Source organism: Acartia tonsa, chromosome 7 (assembly GCF_053477335.1).
Source record: "Acartia tonsa isolate MP-2025a chromosome 7, ASM5347733v1, whole genome shotgun sequence".
NCBI lineage: Eukaryota > Metazoa > Arthropoda > Copepoda > Calanoida > Acartiidae > Acartia > Acartia tonsa.
Genome location: NC_137266.1, coordinates 13984260 through 14005651, shown reverse-complemented (window position 1 = coordinate 14005651; position 21392 = coordinate 13984260). Strand labels below are relative to the sequence as shown.

Sequence of the window (21392 nt, the reverse complement as noted above, 5' to 3'; positions counted from 1 at the left end):
TTGTATAGCGTCAGAACTGAATAATCAGAATATAAATGTACAAGAGTCGAACCAAAATTGTAAGTAAATTTGTTGAAAAACTGCTTGATACAGGCTAATGTTTATGGACATACTTACATTTTTAGGACTTTATTATAGAGTTGCTTCGCTTATAACATTATACTTTGTTGTCCCAGAAATTAATATACCAAAAATCAGATCAATCGGATATCTGGACAAAATGAGATAATTACCCATCTTTTCTTTCCATAAAAAACAAGGATGACATCAATAAAAGCGAAGCACTGAAACGGTAGGACAAACGGACATTAACATTTGTATATCGTCAGAACTGAATAATCACAATATAAATGTACAAAAGTCGAACCAAAATTGTAAGTAAATTTGTTGAAAAACTGCTTGATACAGGCTAATGTTTATGGACATGCTGACATTTTTAGGACTTCATTATAGATTTGCTTCGCTTATAATATTGTACCTTATTGTAATAGGAATCAGTACCCCAAGAATCAGATCAATCGGATGATGATATCTCATAAAAATTGTTGTTAGAAAAGTAAAAATCAACATGTTAAAAATGGACGTTCGGACATTCTGGTAACGATTATAGAGATACTACGCTTCCTAAATCGTACCTAACTAATACAGAAATCATCCTGTAAAGTTTGAAAGGGATATGACAATTCTAACATGCCTAAATTAACGAAAAAAGCTATACGTGACGGAAGGACCGACCCTAATTATAGAAAAGCTTCGCTTTTAAAAAAATTGTATAGTTCTTTTCAATAAGGAATACACATATTTAGTGAATATCATCGTTCTACTACTGTTTTTAAGCCTTAAAACTCACACTTTTACTGAATTTTAGCACAACCTATCTCCCCCTTTTTGATCCGTTATCCCATCCCTAATACCTACTTCAATGGCAACCGTAAAAACAAAATCTTCCCCTAAGAGAATAAAAAACGGACGAACGAGTAGACCGACAAAGTTATAAAATAGCTTAACTAAAATAAAAAATAACAAGGTACAATTTCAGTTTAAATTGTATTTAAGATTTGCATGATACAGAAGGAAGAAGAAAACAATAATAATAATAATTTTTAATAATAATACACAAGAATCCATGCGCCCAACAGTTTTATTCGTGAGTAAATATGTTACAAATAATTTTAACAAAAAATTTTGGGAGTTTGAAAAGAATATAGAATTTTGTTGAAATCTCGCAATCAAGGTATCAAGGTTTAAATCAAAAGAGAACTTTACACCATGAGTTATGAGTTGACTTCAAATATAACCCTCTCTTAATAGAAGATTTTTTTTTATTTTAAATAGGGAATAAAATTAGCTTTGCTTATAAAATTCAGAAATTAATACACTAATGAGACGTTTCAGATCCTGTTAGGACATTATTTTCATATTAGCAACCTTATTCACTTAATATACTATAGGCCTAATTCAAAGTATCCAAAAATCTAATTATTAACTAAAAAATATAAAATGATCATATAAACTAATGTTAAATATGTACAAATGATTTATGAAAAAAAAATATGAAATGCTAAGTAAAACACTACAAATTAGATAAATAAACTTTTTATTTGAAAACAAAAAGCGGTTTTTAAAAATAAGAAATTCATTGCTATAAAAAGATTTTATTCTAATATATTCTTGTTAAAATAAACAAACAGCTCATTCATTCAAATAATTTAGATTCATTAATACCATTTTAATATTTTTATTCAAATAAATATAATATCAGAGATATAGGTACTTAAATAGCAAATTTTAGAATTTAAAAATTCAAATTAGTTTTATTAAAAAATTAAGGGCGCATTTTTAACTATTACAAATTTCCCATGTGATTAAATGACACATTTACAATAGAGTTAGGTTAAAATCTGGTAAAAATTTCTAGCAAAAAATAGGTATGATAAAACATTTTTCATTACTTTTTACTAGGTACCTATAAAATTCTATATCTAGTATAAGTATTTTTTTAATCAAGAGGATAATTAAAGAACATTTATAGTTGTCCAAAAACTTTTTTTAAATAGCTAAAAATTATAAAATGTTACGAAAAGTTTGAATTATTTACTCACATATTTGTTATCACGAATAAAACTTGAGGCAATAGTCAAGTTGACTATCTACAAACAACTAGTGTATTAGCTATTTACCAAATATCAACAACAAAATAATGATAGTCAAAGTCGGGTCAACAAATTGTGTCAAGGGCAAATAAAAATTAAGATCTCGAAATGCAAGTATCTATTATATCCAGAACGGTCCTTGAAAGCTACAAAATATATTCCAATTAACAGAAATTAAGAAGCTTCAATCAATAAGTGTCAAGAACCTATTCCCCCGTTGAAGAGTAACTTATTTCTAAATGGTGAATTTTATCCTTTTTTAACCAGGGGGGGCGGTTGTGCCCTTTTTTTAAAACCAGAACTACATGAATTCAACTTGATTTACAGCACTGAAATTTGGAATGACAGTCTCTTCAAAGAAGTACAATGTAGAACGTTTCCGGCAAAAAAAACAAACGATTCAGCGATAGCGGCGGTTCTGCCGCCGTTTCTTCACAGTTCCAAATGGTACCTCTTTAAAGCAACTGCCTTACCAAATTTCAGTGCTGGAACTCCTTTTTTTTTAGTTGAGTTCCTTTAATTTTGGTTTCAAAAAGTGTCACAACCGCCTCCCCCCTTATTCTCCCATTTTTACCCAAAAGTTTTCTAAATGTGCTAGAAACTTGAATTACGAGAACTCCACACAATTTAAATCTACCGACCCCTAAGGCTTTGTATTTGTTAAATATTTGGTAAACACCTAATAACAATATCTATACTACTCTAGATTATTTTTCAAATATCCCTTTCTTCAAGGGTCATATTTCAATATTGAGCCAGCTAGATAAAATCATATTTTTAATATCAAATGATCCATTTTTTTAGTACCAAAAATGTTAACAAATGCTTTATTATCTAAATAAATAAAATAAAAGTATATAGGCTATACCATAAAATATAAATAGTCCTAAAAAACTCATTTTATGCTTGAATATATATTTTTCAAAGATATACTACCTAAATAAAATGATTTTAAGGCTCAGCTTTAAAATGATCGCCAATAAAGATTGAACTAAAATTAACTAAAACGGCATATTAACTCCATGGTAATGTAAATAATAATAATAATAATAAAGATATATAGGTACCATTTTACAACATCTCCGTTTATGCTAAATAAAGTTGTCCAAAATACGAAAGATGTTTTTTTGTTATAAACTTTATTTATGACTATCTTAAAGTACGGTATAATTTTTTTCAATAAAATACCTAAATATATCATTTTTAAGCACTTTCATATATAATACATGTTAAATGTGTATGTGCTTGCAAATTGTGGAAAAAGAGAGCGTTTATTTCAGCTGCGGAGTGTATTACAATTTTGGCGCCAAAATTCTGTGACACTGAATATATGCGCGTGATTGGTCAATTATTTTTTTAAAGGTGGTCACGTGTTATTGCGCTTGCGCAATGCTGCGTCCCATTACATTTACTAATGTGTTAGACTCTATTTGAATGCTTTTATAAAGCGTCTTTTTTTTGAGGTGCGGTTTTAATAAAGAGACAATGCTAACGCATTTAATTTACTTGTTAAAGTAAAACAAACGCGTCAAAGGTGCAATTCACGTATGATTTTTAACTTGTGCATTTTCATGTCTAGTTTATCAACCTATCCTCATTTGCCGTGTGTAAAGAAGTGAATATTGATCTACACCATCTCTACCTCTCAAGATAAAAGAGGCTATGAAGGATTTATCTATCATCACTGCCACTCTCCTCTTCACTGTCCGAATCATAATCCACCAGGGGACCGAGAACCGCAATTTTCTCTGCACCAGCTGCGGCGGCAGCCACTGGGCTGGCGGCTAGCGTCGCACCGCCGTTTTCACCGTTATTTGTGCCGTTATTGCCTTCGATTACAGCGGGCGCACCGCCGTTCAATCCGCCGAACGCGGCGGCCGTTTTAAGGCCGTTTGTTGTGTCGTTTTCTTGGTTAGGAAGGGTGACCAGGTTCAGTGAGGTTCCATTGTTAACTCCGGCTCCTCCCAATTCCTGAAAAGGGGGTTCAATATTAATGTTAAATCTTGTAATTAATCACTATCCGTCCATTTTTTAAAATATAGATTTCTGTTTAATATAGTTGAATTACTAAAAACTTGAGCTTCACTATAAAATGATAAAAAAAAATTGTGTCTAAGGGCCAGAAATATAGCTTAAAACAATCTCACGACTAATCTCTATAATCGAATTAAGAATAGTATCTTAAAAATATAAAAACAATCAAAAGATAACTATATCTTAAAAAAAACTTTCAGTTGCATGATTTAATATATAATTCTTGTAACAGCTACACTACTAATAAAAAGGAGGAAAAACCCTCACCTTAATTTTATCCTCCTCCATTACCTTGTCAATGGAGGTTGGCTGGTTGACCGCTGTCACGGCCGCGTCTCCGGCCACTACAACATTGGCTGTAATCAGCTGAGCCGCGGCTGCAGCCGTCTGCTGGGGCAGCTGTTGAGGACCTCCGCTCACAACCTCCATGCTTGTGGCTCCACTAAAAAATTTTTTTTTTATTGGTTTTAATCTAATTTTGTATTCTTTGTAGTTTTTCTTTAGCGGGGTCGTCCATATTTATTAAATCAACCGTGGTTATAGCATATATATTCTGTATACTTCTGTGGCGTAACTGCACACAAACCCAGAGAGATATAATAGACTGTTTATTAAACTAGTCCCCAAAGTTTTATAATAACGCTGTCTTATTCGATGACATAACAACTTTTATTGAATTTTGATTGGGTGATTTATTAAACTGAGTGATCAAACGTTTCAACCAGTAATTTTAATCTAAATGGGTAATTTTGTGCGTCATCATTGGGGATATACATCAATTTATCAGACATTGTCTAATCCCTTTAGATCCCTGAACACACCTGTCCATAGGTTCCAAGTTTGCAGATTCATCAATATTTAATATATATACAATTTCATCGTCTATCATGGTTATATGCTTCTATGAATCTATACTTTGATATTTTTTCTATTGCATGACTTAGCGCGTAGCCACACACCATACCTGTCTGAAGGTTCCAAGCTGGCAGGTTCGTCCATATCTTCGTCGTCATCGTTGAACCACATCTCCTCGTCTTCATCGATGGCTCTGTCATCCTTGCGGAATCTAAAATAATGGATTTATTTTTACTTGGATCTTACATCAGATTATCATGTATTTTACTAAAGTTAAACTTGAAGCTGGCTAAAATAACGATCCTTTACCCCATCCCCTCATACTGGATAAACGAACTAACCAATAAGTGATGTCATAGTCAATGTTAGCAACCTATCCACGTATATTCTAAACCCATTTTTAAAAATATACATTTAAGTCTTTTCTCTATAAGTGTCTTATCGATCACTAAAACACAACCAACCTATTTTAGAGAAAAAAAATAGTTAAATAGATTTTTTTCTTATGGCTAAAACATGCACGGACACTGCGGGTCTAAAAAGTATCCAACCTGACATCAAGTAATAAAAATATACAAACAAACGAACCACCACCCCTTTTTTTCATTTTATTTCCAAATAAGAGGGGGTTTGGAGATAAGATAATCTAGGCTTAAATAGAATATTTTTTGGTATTAACTCCAAAAGTTTTTGACTGATATCTATAAAAGAGTTATAGAGAAGCTTCGCTTCTTTAATAATGTTTTGTTTGCCTACCTATTAACTGGGTTTCTGAGTATGCTTGTACAGGGTTCTATACTACTTCGTTCCTTTAATCTGTCTTGGTGCTGTTCGTATCTCAACTAAAGTAAAAATAAAGTGTTAGGGGAAAGCATTGTTTTAGTTCAAGGCAGTATTTATGCTATTTTAATTAAGGTTTTATAAGATGTCTACCTACTTATTAAAGGGGTAGTTTCACAAAATTCATTTGAACTTAATTTAGTGAACTGCATATTTTTTTCCTGGTTAATTGGTTAAACTACATTTATATGGCATATATTTGAAAGAATTTCAACTTTCTACCACGTAGTTTATAATATCAAGACTTGAAAATCGTCTTTTTAAATTGCATATATCACAAAAAGACGATTTTCAAGTCTTGATATTTTCAAATCTACGTCGTAGAAAATTGAAATTTTTTCAAATATATGCCATATAAATATAGTTTAACCCATTAACTAGCGAAAAATTATATGCGGTTCACTAAATTAAGTTCAAATGCATTTCGTGAAACTACCCCTTTAGCTTGAAGAGGTTTGGCAAAATTATTTATCAATAAAATTGCATGTTAAAAGATTACCTATGTGATCTAATTTAAAGACAATTACATCATGTAAAATTAAGAAGTACATAAAATATTGGGTTAAGCAAAAAATTAGTTGGAACTATAATAAATAACTTTAACGAGCCTAGTTTTTTTTTTATAAAAGACTGTATGATTTTTTTTTGTAACTGAATTTCTATCTAAGTATGTTATAAGTTCTTCTTTTCAAAATGATTTTAGAATAAGCTTTGAATTTTAATGATTTATAGAGATGCTGCTGATGCGCTACTCTTTATAAAGTGTTGCTCGCAGCTGGCACAAATAACAACAAATACACCCCATTCCATCCGCTCCAACTGGATGAACTAACTGACCATTAAATGAGGTACATATTAGCCAGAAAAATTGACTAAAAATTTCCCCCTTTCAGCGTATAAGTATCTTGTATCCATATTGCTGCGCTACACAACAAAACAACTGTACCTTGAGGGCAGCAAATGTCTTGACATAGGTAATTTTGTCCAGGGTGGGACCATACTTCTCCACAACATGGTTACATAAAGATTTTATGTCCTGGTAAAAATTATCATATTATTTTTCACGTAAAATTATTAGCTGAATCATCTTGCATTACTTAAAAGATGTCAATAAAATTACCAAAAAAACAGCTATATTTTTCCACATTTATATTTCTTCTCCAAAGTCTGCCTAAAACTTTTTCCAGGGGTGTATATTCTGCACAAGATTCATTTTTTTCCCTGCTGCAAATTTTTAAAAAATTTTTCAGTAAGGAAGGGGATATAATAGAAAAATAATTTTCAGAACTCTTTATTTTATTCATATTATCCCATATCACCCCTCCCACATATTCTTTTAGTTTTTTAACAAAGAGTAGAGAAAAGTGGAAAAAATGCTCACAGTTCTCCTAATTTTAACACTTTTTCCCCACCTAATTACAAATCCCCCTCCCCCCCCGTAGCAGGGTCATTTAGCAGAATATACATTATACACCCCTGATTTTTTTCATACATTGGGGGAAAAACTACAAAAATATGTGGTTGTGTTTAAAAAAGAACACAAAATGATGAATATGGAAAACATTTTTCCATTTTTCCTCCTCCTTGGGGAAAAAAACTAGGGTAAAAAATGAAATATTTTTGGCAGGGGAAAAAAAGATGAATCTTGTGCTGAACATACACCCCTGAAATATTATTTTGTAATTTAAAACAGATTAGGGATTGAAGAAGTCATTCTTGTTTACTTTAGAAAATAGTCGAATGCTCCAAAAATCAATTTAAATAGCAATATCTAAAGATTTCAAACGGGCATTTAAATCAGGGTGTAAGGGCTTTATATTACACTAGTCCCCAAAATTTTATAATTATCATACGTTTGCTAATCAATTTGGGGACTTCAATGAATTTTGGTTGGCTGGTTAATAAAGTCAATTGTCCAAAGTTTCAACCACTAAATATGTATTCTACTGAAGGGTTTATTTGGTGTATAATCATTGGAGCTGTACATCAATTTATCGGCCATTGTCTTATCCCTTTAGATCTTTGATTTAAAATATAATATGATTATTTCCTCTAGTTTAATAAACTCAAACATCTCGAGTATGGCAGAGTTGAGCAGGTTGTAGCGGTCATAGTTCGAGATCAGAGAGTCGATCACGGGGGCAAATAGATTTCCTCGGGTTATGTACCTAAAATAAATAATATTAATATATTACCGCATTGTGTAAAAAACACTCAAAGGCAGTAGGGTAGTGCGGGGTTATTTCGGTCAATTTTTTGCTTCAACTTAAAAATAAACATACTTCCCAAAAACTTTTACCGGTTTTTAAGAGTGCAAATGAAAGATATGGCAATAACGAAGAAGCCTGTCTTGGTCCCGTTAAGATCTCGCAACTAGAAGTCGGTCAAAAATCGGGTTAAAGGGCGGCGGTTGGCCTATACCGGAATAACCCCACCGGTGGGGCTATTTCGGTCAGTTGACTTTGGGGGGGTGGAACACCCCCTTAAAAATTTTTTTTTAACATTTTAAACTATGTGTAGAAAGCTGAGGTCATTAGCTTTCTAACGGTACTAGTCGCATGCAGATCAGACAATTTTTTGACAACATTTTCCCCATTTTAAAAAAGTCGGTAAAATCGCAAAAAAAATCATCAATTTTTTTCATGCAAACTTTTTTTTAAAAATCATACTTTTATTATATGATAAGGTTTTTTTAAGCTTTATACATAAATTAGAGGCAATTTCTGATTCGCAGGTCTTGGAATTTCTTGAAAAAAGTGATTTTTTCCCCAAAAATTTTTAATTTTAAAAATCCTGCCAGTTTTGACAGCAGTTTTTGATACATTTTTTCTTGTCTCAAATTGGCTAGGATTGACCTACAAGGGTGGTTCAGGTGTCTAAAGATGCAAAATTACATGCCTGACAATTAACTCGAAATGATATGGGGTCTAACTCTAATATTTCAACACATTTTATGCAACAGGAATTTTGAAAATGCAAAATCTTGAATATGTACTCTAAATCTTGGAGATAGAGTTTTTGTTAGGACGTGCAAAGAGCTTTCTATAGACACCTTAAACACCTTTCTAGCTTAATCCTAGCCGATTTGACATAAAAAATCAAAACCGCGCAAAAATCGTGAACACCCTCTTATACGAAAAAGATGCAAGAGTTTCATATGGAATTTTAAATCTTCTAGCGGTCTTTCTAATAGACATACCCCTTCTTACATGAGCCAATGCAGCTGATACATCTTCAGGCAAATATTTAAGGCGTTCCTTTGGGTGATATACTCTTCCCATTACTATAAAAATGTGTCTGTAAAATTTTTAATGTCTTTACAAATTGAAAAGCTTAGGCAACAAAACATGACATAATACAAGCAGTAAAATGACTAGTAATGTACATCACACAACAGGCAAGGCAATGATTAAAGCTTAGGTCATGCATTTGGGTTGTTTATGCTTCCAGATCACCTAAATTAAACATTAGGGTATAATACAGTTATAAATACAGTAATAAAAAAAGTAAAAAAAGTGACCGGAATAGACCATTTTTTTAGACGAAAAAAAAAATTATGAAAAAATCAAGTTAGAACAACGCCTCCAATTGCAAACGATAAATGAATGCCATATCTTTCATTTTACAAAAACCCAGAGGTCGCTAGGACTTACCATTTTTTCACAATTTTAGGTTGAACATGGCCTATTTTGAAATTTTTTTTTTGCAAATGTTTTGCAACTTTTTGTGGGCAAAAAATCATAGAAGGAGTGATCTGACAAAAAATTGCTGAAGTAAGAAATGAAAGTATAGGCAATAAACTACAACTTTGTTTTTCTGAAGATCTCTCGCAAACGTTTAGAACACCGGTAAAAAACGGTTTTAAAAAAGTTTGTCGATTGACCGGAATTGTACCCCCCGACCGCATTAACCCCGCACTACCCTAAAGGATTTTTTCAGTTCAGATACGTAACTTGAATGTGGTGATACCTACCTAAGAAGTTTTTGACATACTGGTACATATCTTCAACAGAAACTAATTCATCATTACCCCTTATCTTATCGGAGGTGGATTCTTATAAAAAATAGGGTCGCTTAGTGAGGCAAAATTATTTTTGTGAAAAATCCTACAAAATTGCTTTAAAAATCTACAAAAATTAAATAAAAACATAAGGGGTTATTAACATAAGTTTTTGTTCATTTTTTTTTAGATTTTTATGTGATTTTGGAGGATTTTATACAAAAACGATTTTTCCTCAATAATAATTTTGCCCCACTAAACGACCCTAATTAAAAAAAAAAAGAATCCACCTCTGATTTATGGCTGGTATCCTACTTAAATCCTACCTAATATACGGAACTATACAGCTTTACTAAACATTTTATTGACACCACATCTTAAGACTCGATGGTAAAGGTATTTTAAGTTTGGCCGGGGGAAAATAGAGGGCAAAATCTTTTTTACCCACCCCCAAAAATTTCCCGGATTTGTACAAATCAAGGGCTTTCCACCATTGCGCGAAGTAGCGAGGAAATTGTTTACCTGTTATAAAATTCATCTTTAAGAGTAATAATTTTGCGCATGAATCTGAGGGCTGAAAGTTTGAGGAAGGTGTGTCTTGACTTTAATAGCACCAGAATCCTACAGGCACACAGGTTTTAACAGATGTCCTAGTAAGATGTTATAAATGGGTTAATAGCAAGGAGGGAGGGGAAATTCGACTGTAAAAAATGGCTAATAGTACGTTTCTCATTCATAGACTTAGGTGAATGGGTGAAAAACTAAAACTGTCCCAAATTTTCTACCATTAATTCTAATCTTAAGATAGGGTAATTTGTTCATAATAATTGGGGGTGAGCATCAAATTTTACGTTAATGTATGCATTTCGCAAATAAAAAATCTAAATTAAGACACTCATGCACAATAATATTTATAGGCATTGATGACAGACTCAAGAATGTCCAAGCTTTTTTTTTAACGGAGGATAAAGGTTTGTAGGGGGGGTTATCTTATTTATTTTTAAAACTTTTGAAGTCTATGGACAGACTGTTAATTTCCTTCTAAGTAAATCTTTGTGCAGAATATAGTTCTTGATGTGGTAGGTATGGTGCTCCACGAAAAAGCTCAACAACTCAACTATTAGTCCAAGTACCTAAACAATAAACCATTATGAGCATTTACAAATCAAATACTTAAGAGAACTATCAATATGGAAACTGATTTTTGTGCTATTTGCTATGGAGCATTAACCACATTTTCAAGAAAACAATGAAGTGAAAAATGGTCTTTTAATGCTACCATCCAAACTCTAACTTTTATCTTAAAGATTGTATTTTACATAAAATGTTTGTTTGTTCTATCTAGGGTTGGCAATCCGTATCCGAATCCGGAATCCGCCCATTTTTGGCTAAAATTAGCGTCTTGAGTTTTTTCTTTCAACTCCCGCTTTTTGAAGGCAAAGATTATCATCATTATCTATAATATCTTTTAAAATCTGGTTCGATTGCCATCCCTAGTTCTATAATTTTATTTATTACATAATATTCATCTTTCTTGTAAAGGAATACTATCAACATTTTAGCTTTCAAAGACAAAAATTACAGAAATAAAAATATTCTTTCAGATAGAACATTCCTACTTTTGATTTATTGGCCATAGTTTATTTGGGTTTAGTGCTTCATGATAGAAATAGTTTTAGTGTGATTTAATACCTGTACAGTACTGCTGTCAGACTTTTCTGGTTGCTCGTGGACAGTGTTGGAGAGGAGGGGGTTAACAAACACATGCATACAGTGCTTGTAAAAGTGGTTCAAGAAGTCAGTCTAAAAACAAACATGTTCATTAATCAGACATAAACTATAAGGATCAATCTTAGCATTTTTTAGTAAAATATTAATTTCATTTTAAAACGGAAGTTGATTTTCATTGATTTAGACATGCTTTTATATTCTTACTTTATGTTTTGTAATGTATTTTATTTTTTTTCTGAGAAATTCTTGTCTTGTTAATAAGTTGTTTTTAGATGAGTTGATTAATTTTTTTATATATAAAAGGATGACATATTATAGAACAGCTTAGAAAAATTGCATGTGTATCAATGAAGTTACATTGTTAATAAAAATTACCTTCTCCGACTTGTTGACACTAGCAAGCATGTTCTCAGGGTCCAGCAGTGTGCGAATTATGTTCATTAGCTGCACTGATGCTCCCATCTCTGTGTCACAGATCATACCTATTCATATAGATTTAAATTACTGGTTTAGAAGTTTATGCACAAATAGTTTGGAACCAAGTAAAAGTAAAATAGCTTACCCTCAATAATAATATTCATAAGCAGTCCATCGTCCTCTGTATTGGTAATTTGCTGCATCATATATTCCCTGACCAGGCTGGGAGAATATTCAACAATAAACATCAGTATGTCCACACTCGCGGCCTTTGTCTCCTACAAATATAATAATGATAAAAAATAGCCAAGAACATACATTGATTTTATTCATTTAAAGCTGGAATAAATTCCCCTCCTCACTCGATGATACTTATTCTTTACTAATATGAATTCTGGCGACTTCGCCCATATCATCTAGGGGCTCTTGTAGTCGAATGTGTAACTTTAAGGAAAGGCAGAAAAATGGCCTAAAGCATTCCCTCTCATGAGATATGTAAAGTTTCACTGAAAAGGAGAACTGAATCGGTTCAGTAGCAATCGAAATCTTAAGCTTGAGTAAAAAAAACTTACTTCTTTAGGTATATAAATGAGATATGTGGACCAAAAATTAAAGCAACAATTGATGTTTAAATACAAAGCATTATTTTTACCTTGACCGAGCTTTGTAGTGTGATTTCCAAGCCAGGCAAAATTCCCAGTGAGGACAAACTCTTGTAGAAAACTTCTCGGCTTGGTGGCTGTAGGGTCTGTTGAATGATTTTTCATTAATTCTCTCACGCATTTTTTAAAAAGAACTTTAATTTACAAGACTACAACTATGACATAATACAAATCTACAGCTGATATATAATTAGAGTAAGGTAATTCCTCATTCCGTCTGTAAAAGACACCTAACAAAAGATAATCAAATTAATGTATTGATAAAAAATGATAGAAGTATGAAGTTTCAATAGGAATATTTTGACTAGTCTTGGACTACAAAATTGCATTTTCTAAACTTTTTGGATTTTTTTGTTGATGAAAAAAACTTTTGAAACTCTCTTTACATTCATACAGTAACATTTCTACAAAAGAATTCTTTTCAATTTTTATATTAAATTATGGGGGAAAAGAAAATTAATAAATTCCTGTGAAAACTGGCAGAACTCTTTTAGAAACAGGATCAACTCTTTTCTTCTTAGTTCACTGGTTTTTGTTTCTCTGAGCTCAACAAAAACATTCTGAAGAAATCTCTCATCTTCCAGAATTAAGGACACAATTTCAACCTAAAGAGGAAATAATAATTTATCAATCGTGTCGCATTTTTGACAGTTTTCCGCGGATATTAATATAAAAAATCATAAAATTTAAACAAGGCTTGTTGGTCCCGATGGATCGAAGAACCGGGCTAACAAAATTGGTATGAATTCTACGATTTTTATTTTCATATGCATGGAAAATTGTCTGCTATAAGAGGCTATACATGATTTTAAATTATGACGGAGAAACAATTTTAATGCGTAGCCAAAAACTGGGAAAATATATCAACTTTGGATAAAATATAGAGTACGTTTCTAAATGGTTTTACCAAAACTCTAAAGAATTATAATTCAGGGGTGTATATTATCCAACCAAGTTGAATTTATCTCCTCACCCCCCCCCCTCTCTTATTTGATTCCCTAATTTTTGTATCAAAATCAAGAAATATTTTTTTATTTTACATTTCCAAAAATCTTGTTTAAGGATCATTTCATTCATATTCCACATATTTATTTTGTTAAATATTTATCCCTGCATTAAATCAACAAATAAATAAAATACAGTGACTATCATATTAATCTAATAAAATTAAAAATCTTAATAAAAGTAATAAAAAGTTGACAAAGAAATTAAAACTTAAAACTTATTAAGAACGTATTTTAAAATATCACGTTTATCTAAAACGTATTAATGATTTCAAAACGTAGCTATTATGATTTTGAAGAAAGCTTTTTCTTATTATAAATCAGGGGTGTATTATATTCTGCACAAGATTCATTTTTCCCCATGCTGCAGATTTTTTTATTTTGTTTTCCCCTCCTGGTTTTTTTTTACTGAAAACTCTTAATTTTATTTATATTATCCCCCCTCTTGCATAGGATTCCTTTAGTTTTTTTTACACCAAGGATTGGAGAAAAATGGAAAAAAATATAATCAGTTCTCTTAATTTTTACATTTCCCCCCCAATCACATATATTTTATTATTTTTATACCCCCCCCCCCCCTTGAGCAGGGTCAATTTTGCAGAATATACAGTATACACCCCTATAAAAAAACCTTACCTTGTTGAAGAAAACAAAGCTAGAAAGGGTTGAGAACATATTCTCTTCGAAAACAGATGGTGTAGGTAACACAACATCCTAGAAAAACAAATTCAATTTCAAAACTTTTTAGGCACTTTTAAGATTATATAATATACAAAAGGGCCTCTTTTAGTAGCGAAGCTAATCTTACAATTTAATTTGCCTGTCCGTACGTCAGCACGTAAAGATCTGCAGACATTGTGATTTTCTCGGCAGCTGTTTATGATTTTTATGTGAAAATAAACTTTTCCAAAAGGCATCCAGTCTACAACTTATTTGATCCATAGGTTCATCAGTCATGCCGAAAAAGACTTACAAACCTATAATTTTTATAATGTACCTGAATATATTGCACTCTGTACGTTTGGTGGATTTTTGAGATGAGGTCGGTGTTAGATGTGGGGATAACTTGGTGGAATTTAGCAATATTTCTCAAATATTCCCTACAAAATATTTCAAATTTATTTTAGGATTAGTCAATATAGAGATCGAGTAAAATTTATGAAGTTCAACAGGAATAGATATTGAAATATTAATACCGCCATCTATCGCTATTTCTTAACATTTTTATTACTTTATGAACATCCAACACTTTGTAACGTAAATAGTTAGCACGAATAGATTTTGAGGTCTTGATACATACTTTTTGGGCTCAAATGACTTGTATGAGAGCTAGGAAGTCGGGTAAGGTGTCTATGGAAGCAGAATTTTATGCTGAAGACAAAACTCGACACAACCCCTATGCTTAATTCAATTTTATTATGTGATTTTTCGGCTTAAGTAAAATTTACTTTAAAAAATAAGGGTCGGAATTTTTTCATTTTGAATTTCTTCTTTTAAAGCCTGCTGAATGTCGGAAAATGTTCTTTGATCTAATTGACCGCAACAAACACTATTATACATGTATATAAAGATCACACATACAAAAAAAAGGGTTACAACTTCATTACAAGGGGGGTTAGACCATTTTAAAAACCGGTCATTTTTCGTAACGTATACTGTATTGTTTTAATAAAACATTTCCTTCTATAGAATGGATTTCATAAGGCCGTGGATAAGCAAAATTGAATAAGATTCAATCAGAAATGCGGGTCTGATTTATCAATACTGAGCTCATACTAAAATCTTTTATTTCATGGTTGTATATTAACCCTATACACTAGGCATGGCAATCCATTTTTCATTTTGGATCGGATTCCAAAATTGGCCTAAAATTGGGCGGATTCCGGATTCGGATTGCCAACCCTACTATACACGAAAAGACTATACCTAGCCAACACAACATGTTCACTTAATTCTATTGATGTTTACCTGTGTTGTTTGGGTGCAGGTGCTCCGGGCTCGAACTCGAGACAACCAACACACACACACACACACACACACATGTTTACCTGTGTTGTTTGGGTGCAGGTGCTCCGGGCTCGAACTCGAGACAACCAACACACACACACACACACACACACATGTTTACCTGTGTTGTTTGGGTGCAGGTGCTCCGGGCTCGAACTCGAGACAACCAACACACACACACACACACACACACATGTTTACCTGTGTTGTTTGGGTGCAGGTGCTCCGGGCTCGAACTCGAGACAACCAACACACACACACACACACACACACATGTTTACCTGTGTTGTTTGGGTGCAGGTGCTCCGGGCTCGAACTCGAGACAACCAACACACACACACACACACACACACATGTTTACCTGTGTTGTTTGGGTGCAGGTGCTCCGGGCTCGAACTCGAGACAACCAACAATATCAAATATTGTGTCCTCAGCGAACATAATGTCAAACAAATCATTCTGGTTTTGTTAATTGTTAAAATCAGAAAATTCATTAAGTCTTTTATTCTTACATCCATCGCTACCGACAAGAAAGCTTAGGTACTACTTTATACAATAGAAAAATTTGGTGTAATAAAATAAACAATTGACGGACTGATTTTTAACAATTTCCTTATTTAGAATAAAAATGTTGCGAACAATTTCGTACAAATGGTGGAGGCCTTCCAGGTTATTCAGGTCTAAAAAAAATAAACATTATATTTTTGAGCAAAAAATGCACTTTAAGATCTCAGAAAAGTAAAAGGTTTAAAGGTGAATAATTAAAAAAAAACCTAGGAGAAAGACACTTGAAAATCTAAAAATTAATTTATAACATCTTGGAAATAGCTAATACATGTAAATTGAAAATAATAATTTTCTTAATATAGAAAGATTGTTGTAAAAATAACACGGATTTCGTTATTTCTTCATAATAACTAACTTATTTCCCAACAGGTTTTGGTTTTCTATGTTCCTTTTTAAATTGACTAGCGGCTACGCCCCCTAGAAGCCTCTATGGGCACTTATGGTAGGAGGGGGAAAAGTCGACCTCATCTCATTTTAAATTTGAGTTTCAAAAGAGTATGAAAATATTTTGGAGGAGGGGGTGGGACACCCTCCCCAAAAATAGTTTAAAACCTTTCCATGACCTATAAGAAGCTTCCCTGTAAAGGAGAACAATATCGGTTCAGCGGTTAGCGAGATCCTTCGGGACAGACAAAAAACGCTTACTACTTTATATAATAGGATATCTATTAAAATGTTTCAAAACACTAACAAAAAATGTCAGCCAGGCCGCTTACCTTCGCACATATGGAACAACTCTAGGAGTTTCTTAATATAATTCTCGTTCTGGATAGCCACGGCCAACTTCTCTCGCCTGATGGGAGAGCTCAGGCACGAGGACACGAGTTCGGAAATCTCGTCCAGCTTACCCAGCTCGCAGGCAGGTAGGGCGATGGGGGGTTGACTGTCGGATATGTCGTCATATCTGGAGTCATCTTCACTCTCCTCGATTATGTCCTTTAACATTTAATTTCATTACAACTTCATAAAAATTTTCTAATACCTATCATTTATTAAGATTGAAACATAGGTAGTAATATCTAATGGGTTAAAATGCAGAAAAACAAGGATGACAACATCCATAAAAGCGAAGCTCTGAAACGGTAGGACAAACGGACATTAACACTTGTATAATGTCAGAACTGAATAATCAGAATGCGAATGTATAAGAGTCAAAGCAAAATTGTAAGTAAATTTGTTGAAAATCTGCTTGATACAGGATAATGTTTATGGACATACTTACATTTTTAGGACTTGATTATAGAGTTGCTTCGCTTATAAAATTGTACTTTGTTGTCCCAGGAATCAGTATACCAAAAATCAGACCAATCGGATAATTAGGTCACATACAAATTTGTTGTTAAAAATGTAAAAAAATCAACATGTTTCAAATGGACGTACGGACATTCTGGTAATGATTATAGAGTTGCTACGCTTTCTAACTCGTACCTAACTATTACAGGAATCACCATGCAAAATTTGAAATCGATAGGACAATTCTAACACGCCTTAATTAACGAAAAAAGCTATTTAAAAAAGTAAAAAAATCAATATGTTAAAAATGGACGTACGGACATTTTGGTAATGATTATAGAGTTGCTACGCTTTCTAAATCGTACCTAACTACTAAAGGAATCACCATGCAAAATTTGAAATCGATAGGACAATTCTAACATGTCTAAATTAACGAAAAAAGCTATCCGTTACGGACGTACGGACGGACGGACCGACCCTAATTATAGAAAAGCTTCGCTTTTAAAAAGCATACTGTTACTTACAACAATGATTATTATCTAAGAGCAGAAAAATTTAGGGCAGATTTGTTTTTATAATGAAAAAACACCCAATGCGTAAATTGAAATAGGCTTCCAAAATAACAATTTTGCAATAAACTAAAATGCGCCAATTTATAGCAAAGATAATCAAATCCCAACGAGTAAATAGTAATACCTGAGTAAAATCAACACTGGGGTCTTTTCCTTGGACAGAACATATTTTCTCCCAGATCTGATCACAACCAGCTTTTTCCTAAAATAGTCAGGGAGGTGAAACGTGAGTAGTTTAAGCAAACACTATTTTTTGGGGTGTGGGTTTTTCCAGAGCCGATATCTCCTCGGAAGAGGAGGGTAACCTACCCTAAAATAGTAACCTACTCAGGACCAACAGAAGATTTACTGCAAAGGAACCATATCGGTACAGAAGTTAGCGAGATCCAAGCTACAAACAGATAAGACATCCTGTTAATTTTACTTAATGATTCAAACACAGTTAACTATACGTGAAACTACAAAATTATTTTCTTTCTGTGATAACATGAGTCATATGTGTTAAATAAAACTACTACATGTGTTCAATTAAAAATAAACAAAGACAACCTAATTACATAATAACAGTAAGAGAAAAATATTCTGGCTAATTCTTAGAAAAAAAGATTCTTAAATATCATTAACATCAAAAAACTTCAAACCTGAAATGAGAGGGCAAGGTCGAAATTTTCTCCTTCGCTCCAGACAATCAAGGTTTCTTGTTGCTTTTGGTAAGCTGTGTCCTGAAAAATAAAATAAAAAATAAGAAAACATGTTAAAATCATAGTTTTTTTATAATCAAATTAATTTTTAGTGTCTAGTGAATACAGAATATACATTCCTGATTATGTTATTCATGTTTTAATGCTCCTAACCTCTGCGTAGCACTAGATAGCCAAACCTAACTATTGAATTTAAAATAACCTTTCTGATATAATTTTAAAGTATTGCTTGAAATTGAAGAAAAAAACTTACTGGTTGAATTTTACTTTCAAGAAGGAGGGATCCGTCTGTTTCACTCCTGACGACAAGACTAACACCGCGCAATCTTTCTACATATGTGGATGTGACGTGACCAGTACCTGGGTTATCAAGTCAGTTAACAAATCGTTCAGAAAAAAATAATATAAATAGTAGTGATGGGAATCCGGATCCGGAATCCGAATCCGGAATCCGCCCAATTTTCGGCCAATTTTGGAATCCGAATCCGGATCCGGAATCCGTTTTTTATAGCGGATTCCGGATTCTAAATTGGTAGGCTAAATTTAATTTAAATAGGTTAGAAAATACCAAGCACATTTTTAGGACATATGTAGCACTTAAATTTTTAAATTTACTAATGTGATGTAAATGTTTTAGTTATGCTGGAAGTCAACACTTTAAACAAATCAAGGCTTCAACCAAGTATCATAGTGATAAATTAACGAAAAAAGCTATCCCTCTGTGACGGACGGCCTTTTAAAATACTGCTAGAATCCGGAATCCGAATCCGGAATCCGCTAAAAATAAGAATCCGGAATCCGCAAGAATCCGTCACTTTTTTTGACGGATTCCTTCAGAATCCGGAATCCGGCCCAAAAATTCGACGGATTCCCATCCCTAATAAATAGATAAGTAAGATTAGGGGGGGGGGGGGAATACCTTGACCAAAACCGGCGCAGCAGGTTATCATTCAATGTTAGGACTTTCATACTATGAGTTGGTTGTCTTATATATTTAATGCCATGGGACTAGTAAAACAGTCTTATACGTTAATTTGAAACGTCATTAGAAGTATTTTAAGAGGTATAATAGTGAACGTATTAGATATTATGAATTGTCAACTTTCCTTTATCGTCCCACTGACGATCAGCATTCAGTTCATACAACTTCACCCTGCGACGTGTATCCGTCATGGTGTTAAATTTGAGGGTTTAACTCACAGCTAAACACATAAACGTTCTCGTTTTACTTAATTCTTTTTTTATATATATACAGCTCTAGCTAAGACACTCGATTCAAAACTTCTAGATTATATTTTGAGCCCAATAATCAATGAAATACCCTTGTAACTAAGAAGGGTAAACTTCGGGTTAGGCAATGAACCAACTAACGGTTGGTCTTACACAAATCATTTGATAAGTGTTATTTCTTTAAAATCTGAAAACAATGAAAGTTATGTAATAAAACCTTTAATATTCGTTGACGTACCTACTAAAGAGATCTTAACGTTTGTTCCGTAAGAACTTAGTAAGCAATGAGAAATGAAAGTTCTCGAATGTTGAGGAAGCAACACGTAAACCCCGGGATATTTTTAGTATAATTTACCACCCTGATCCTAGCTAGCTCTATATATATCTCCTACAGATTTTAGGCCAAAATATATATAGAACAGTAGATTGCTAAATCAAAGCATTGACAAATAGTAAACAGTCATTAATTAAAATAAGATAAATATCTTTACAATATAAATGATATAAAGGTTAAATTCTTAAGTTTAGATTAGACTTTTTGGGCAAATCAATTTTATGGCTACATATATTTACAAATAAACAAGCTAAACCAAGATTAAATAAATTTTACAGTAATTTTAAGCGATAGATAAGTTACTCAACTAAGACAAAAGACAAAAATACGTCAAAATAAACAAAAACTTATCATTAATAATTAAGATTTTAATTTTCACTTTTTCTCGCGCTCAAACACGTGAACCAAACAGAAATACTATAAAAACATATAAAAACTACAAAGTTCATAATAAAAACCAGTCTAATACAAATATCAATGTAAAAACTATCATAAAAACGTCCTTTTTTGATGAAAAATACGTTATGAGCTATGATTTTCATATAATAAAATCAAATTGTGTATATTTTCCAAAATCTGTTGGCTCTCGAGCCGACGATTGTTTTTTCTACTCACGGTTGCCAAAACTAAAGTAAAGTACAATCAAATTAAAAACAACAATTTTGTAAATAATCTAAAATCATTACATCAAATTACTAACTTTTTAATCCAAATATAACATTTACAATTATAGGACGAATAAGAATGAAAATTAAATTTTAACATTTTTGTCGTTACGCAAGCAAAAGTTTACAAAAATCTGAACAAAGATTTTTTCGGCAACCTTTATTTTCTTTCAAACTAGGCATGTAGTAACTTAAAAATTGTAAGTCCTACATTTTAATTTACGCGGCAAATGTTTTTTTAGGTATTTACTATAAGCCATTACGGAGTTATCAACTTTATTTTTTCCCAAATAATTTTTCTTTTTCATAATTTTGTTTACTTTCTAAATGAGTCATGATGAAAAAGAAATAATTCTTCAACACCATTTATATATTTCTTTTTTCTTA

At 32.4% G+C, this 21392-nt stretch overlaps 1 protein-coding gene across 22 annotated transcripts; it reads right to left on the bottom strand.

The window, feature by feature from the left end:
* Positions 1-1033: 1033 nt before the first annotated feature.
* Positions 1034-20949, bottom strand: flfl (serine/threonine-protein phosphatase 4 regulatory subunit 3 flfl). Of its 22 annotated transcripts, none has more exons than XM_080167626.1 (24): positions 19885-20949; positions 19030-19138; positions 18717-18797; positions 18200-18277; positions 16987-17206; positions 16318-16383; positions 16065-16164; positions 14694-14796; positions 14333-14410; positions 13164-13297; positions 12683-12782; positions 12176-12308; positions 11989-12095; positions 11575-11685; positions 10923-11015; positions 10405-10505; positions 7935-8050; positions 6829-6920; positions 5799-5884; positions 5152-5253; positions 4455-4629; positions 3090-4124; positions 2833-2987; positions 1034-2172 (listed from the first exon to the last, which is right to left on the bottom strand). In XM_080167626.1, the coding sequence occupies exons 1-22, from the start codon at positions 19947-19949 to the stop codon at positions 3825-3827; spliced, it is 2550 nt and encodes an 849-aa protein (XP_080023752.1). In that variant the 5' UTR covers positions 19950-20949; the 3' UTR covers positions 1034-2172; positions 2833-2987; positions 3090-3824. The 22 variants fall into 22 exon arrangements, with proteins under 22 accessions (XP_080023752.1, XP_080023751.1, XP_080023755.1 ...); XM_080167625.1 differs by having other exon boundaries at positions 1034-2160; XM_080167629.1 differs by having other exon boundaries at positions 1034-2150.
* Between the last annotated feature and the right edge of the window lie 443 nt (positions 20950-21392).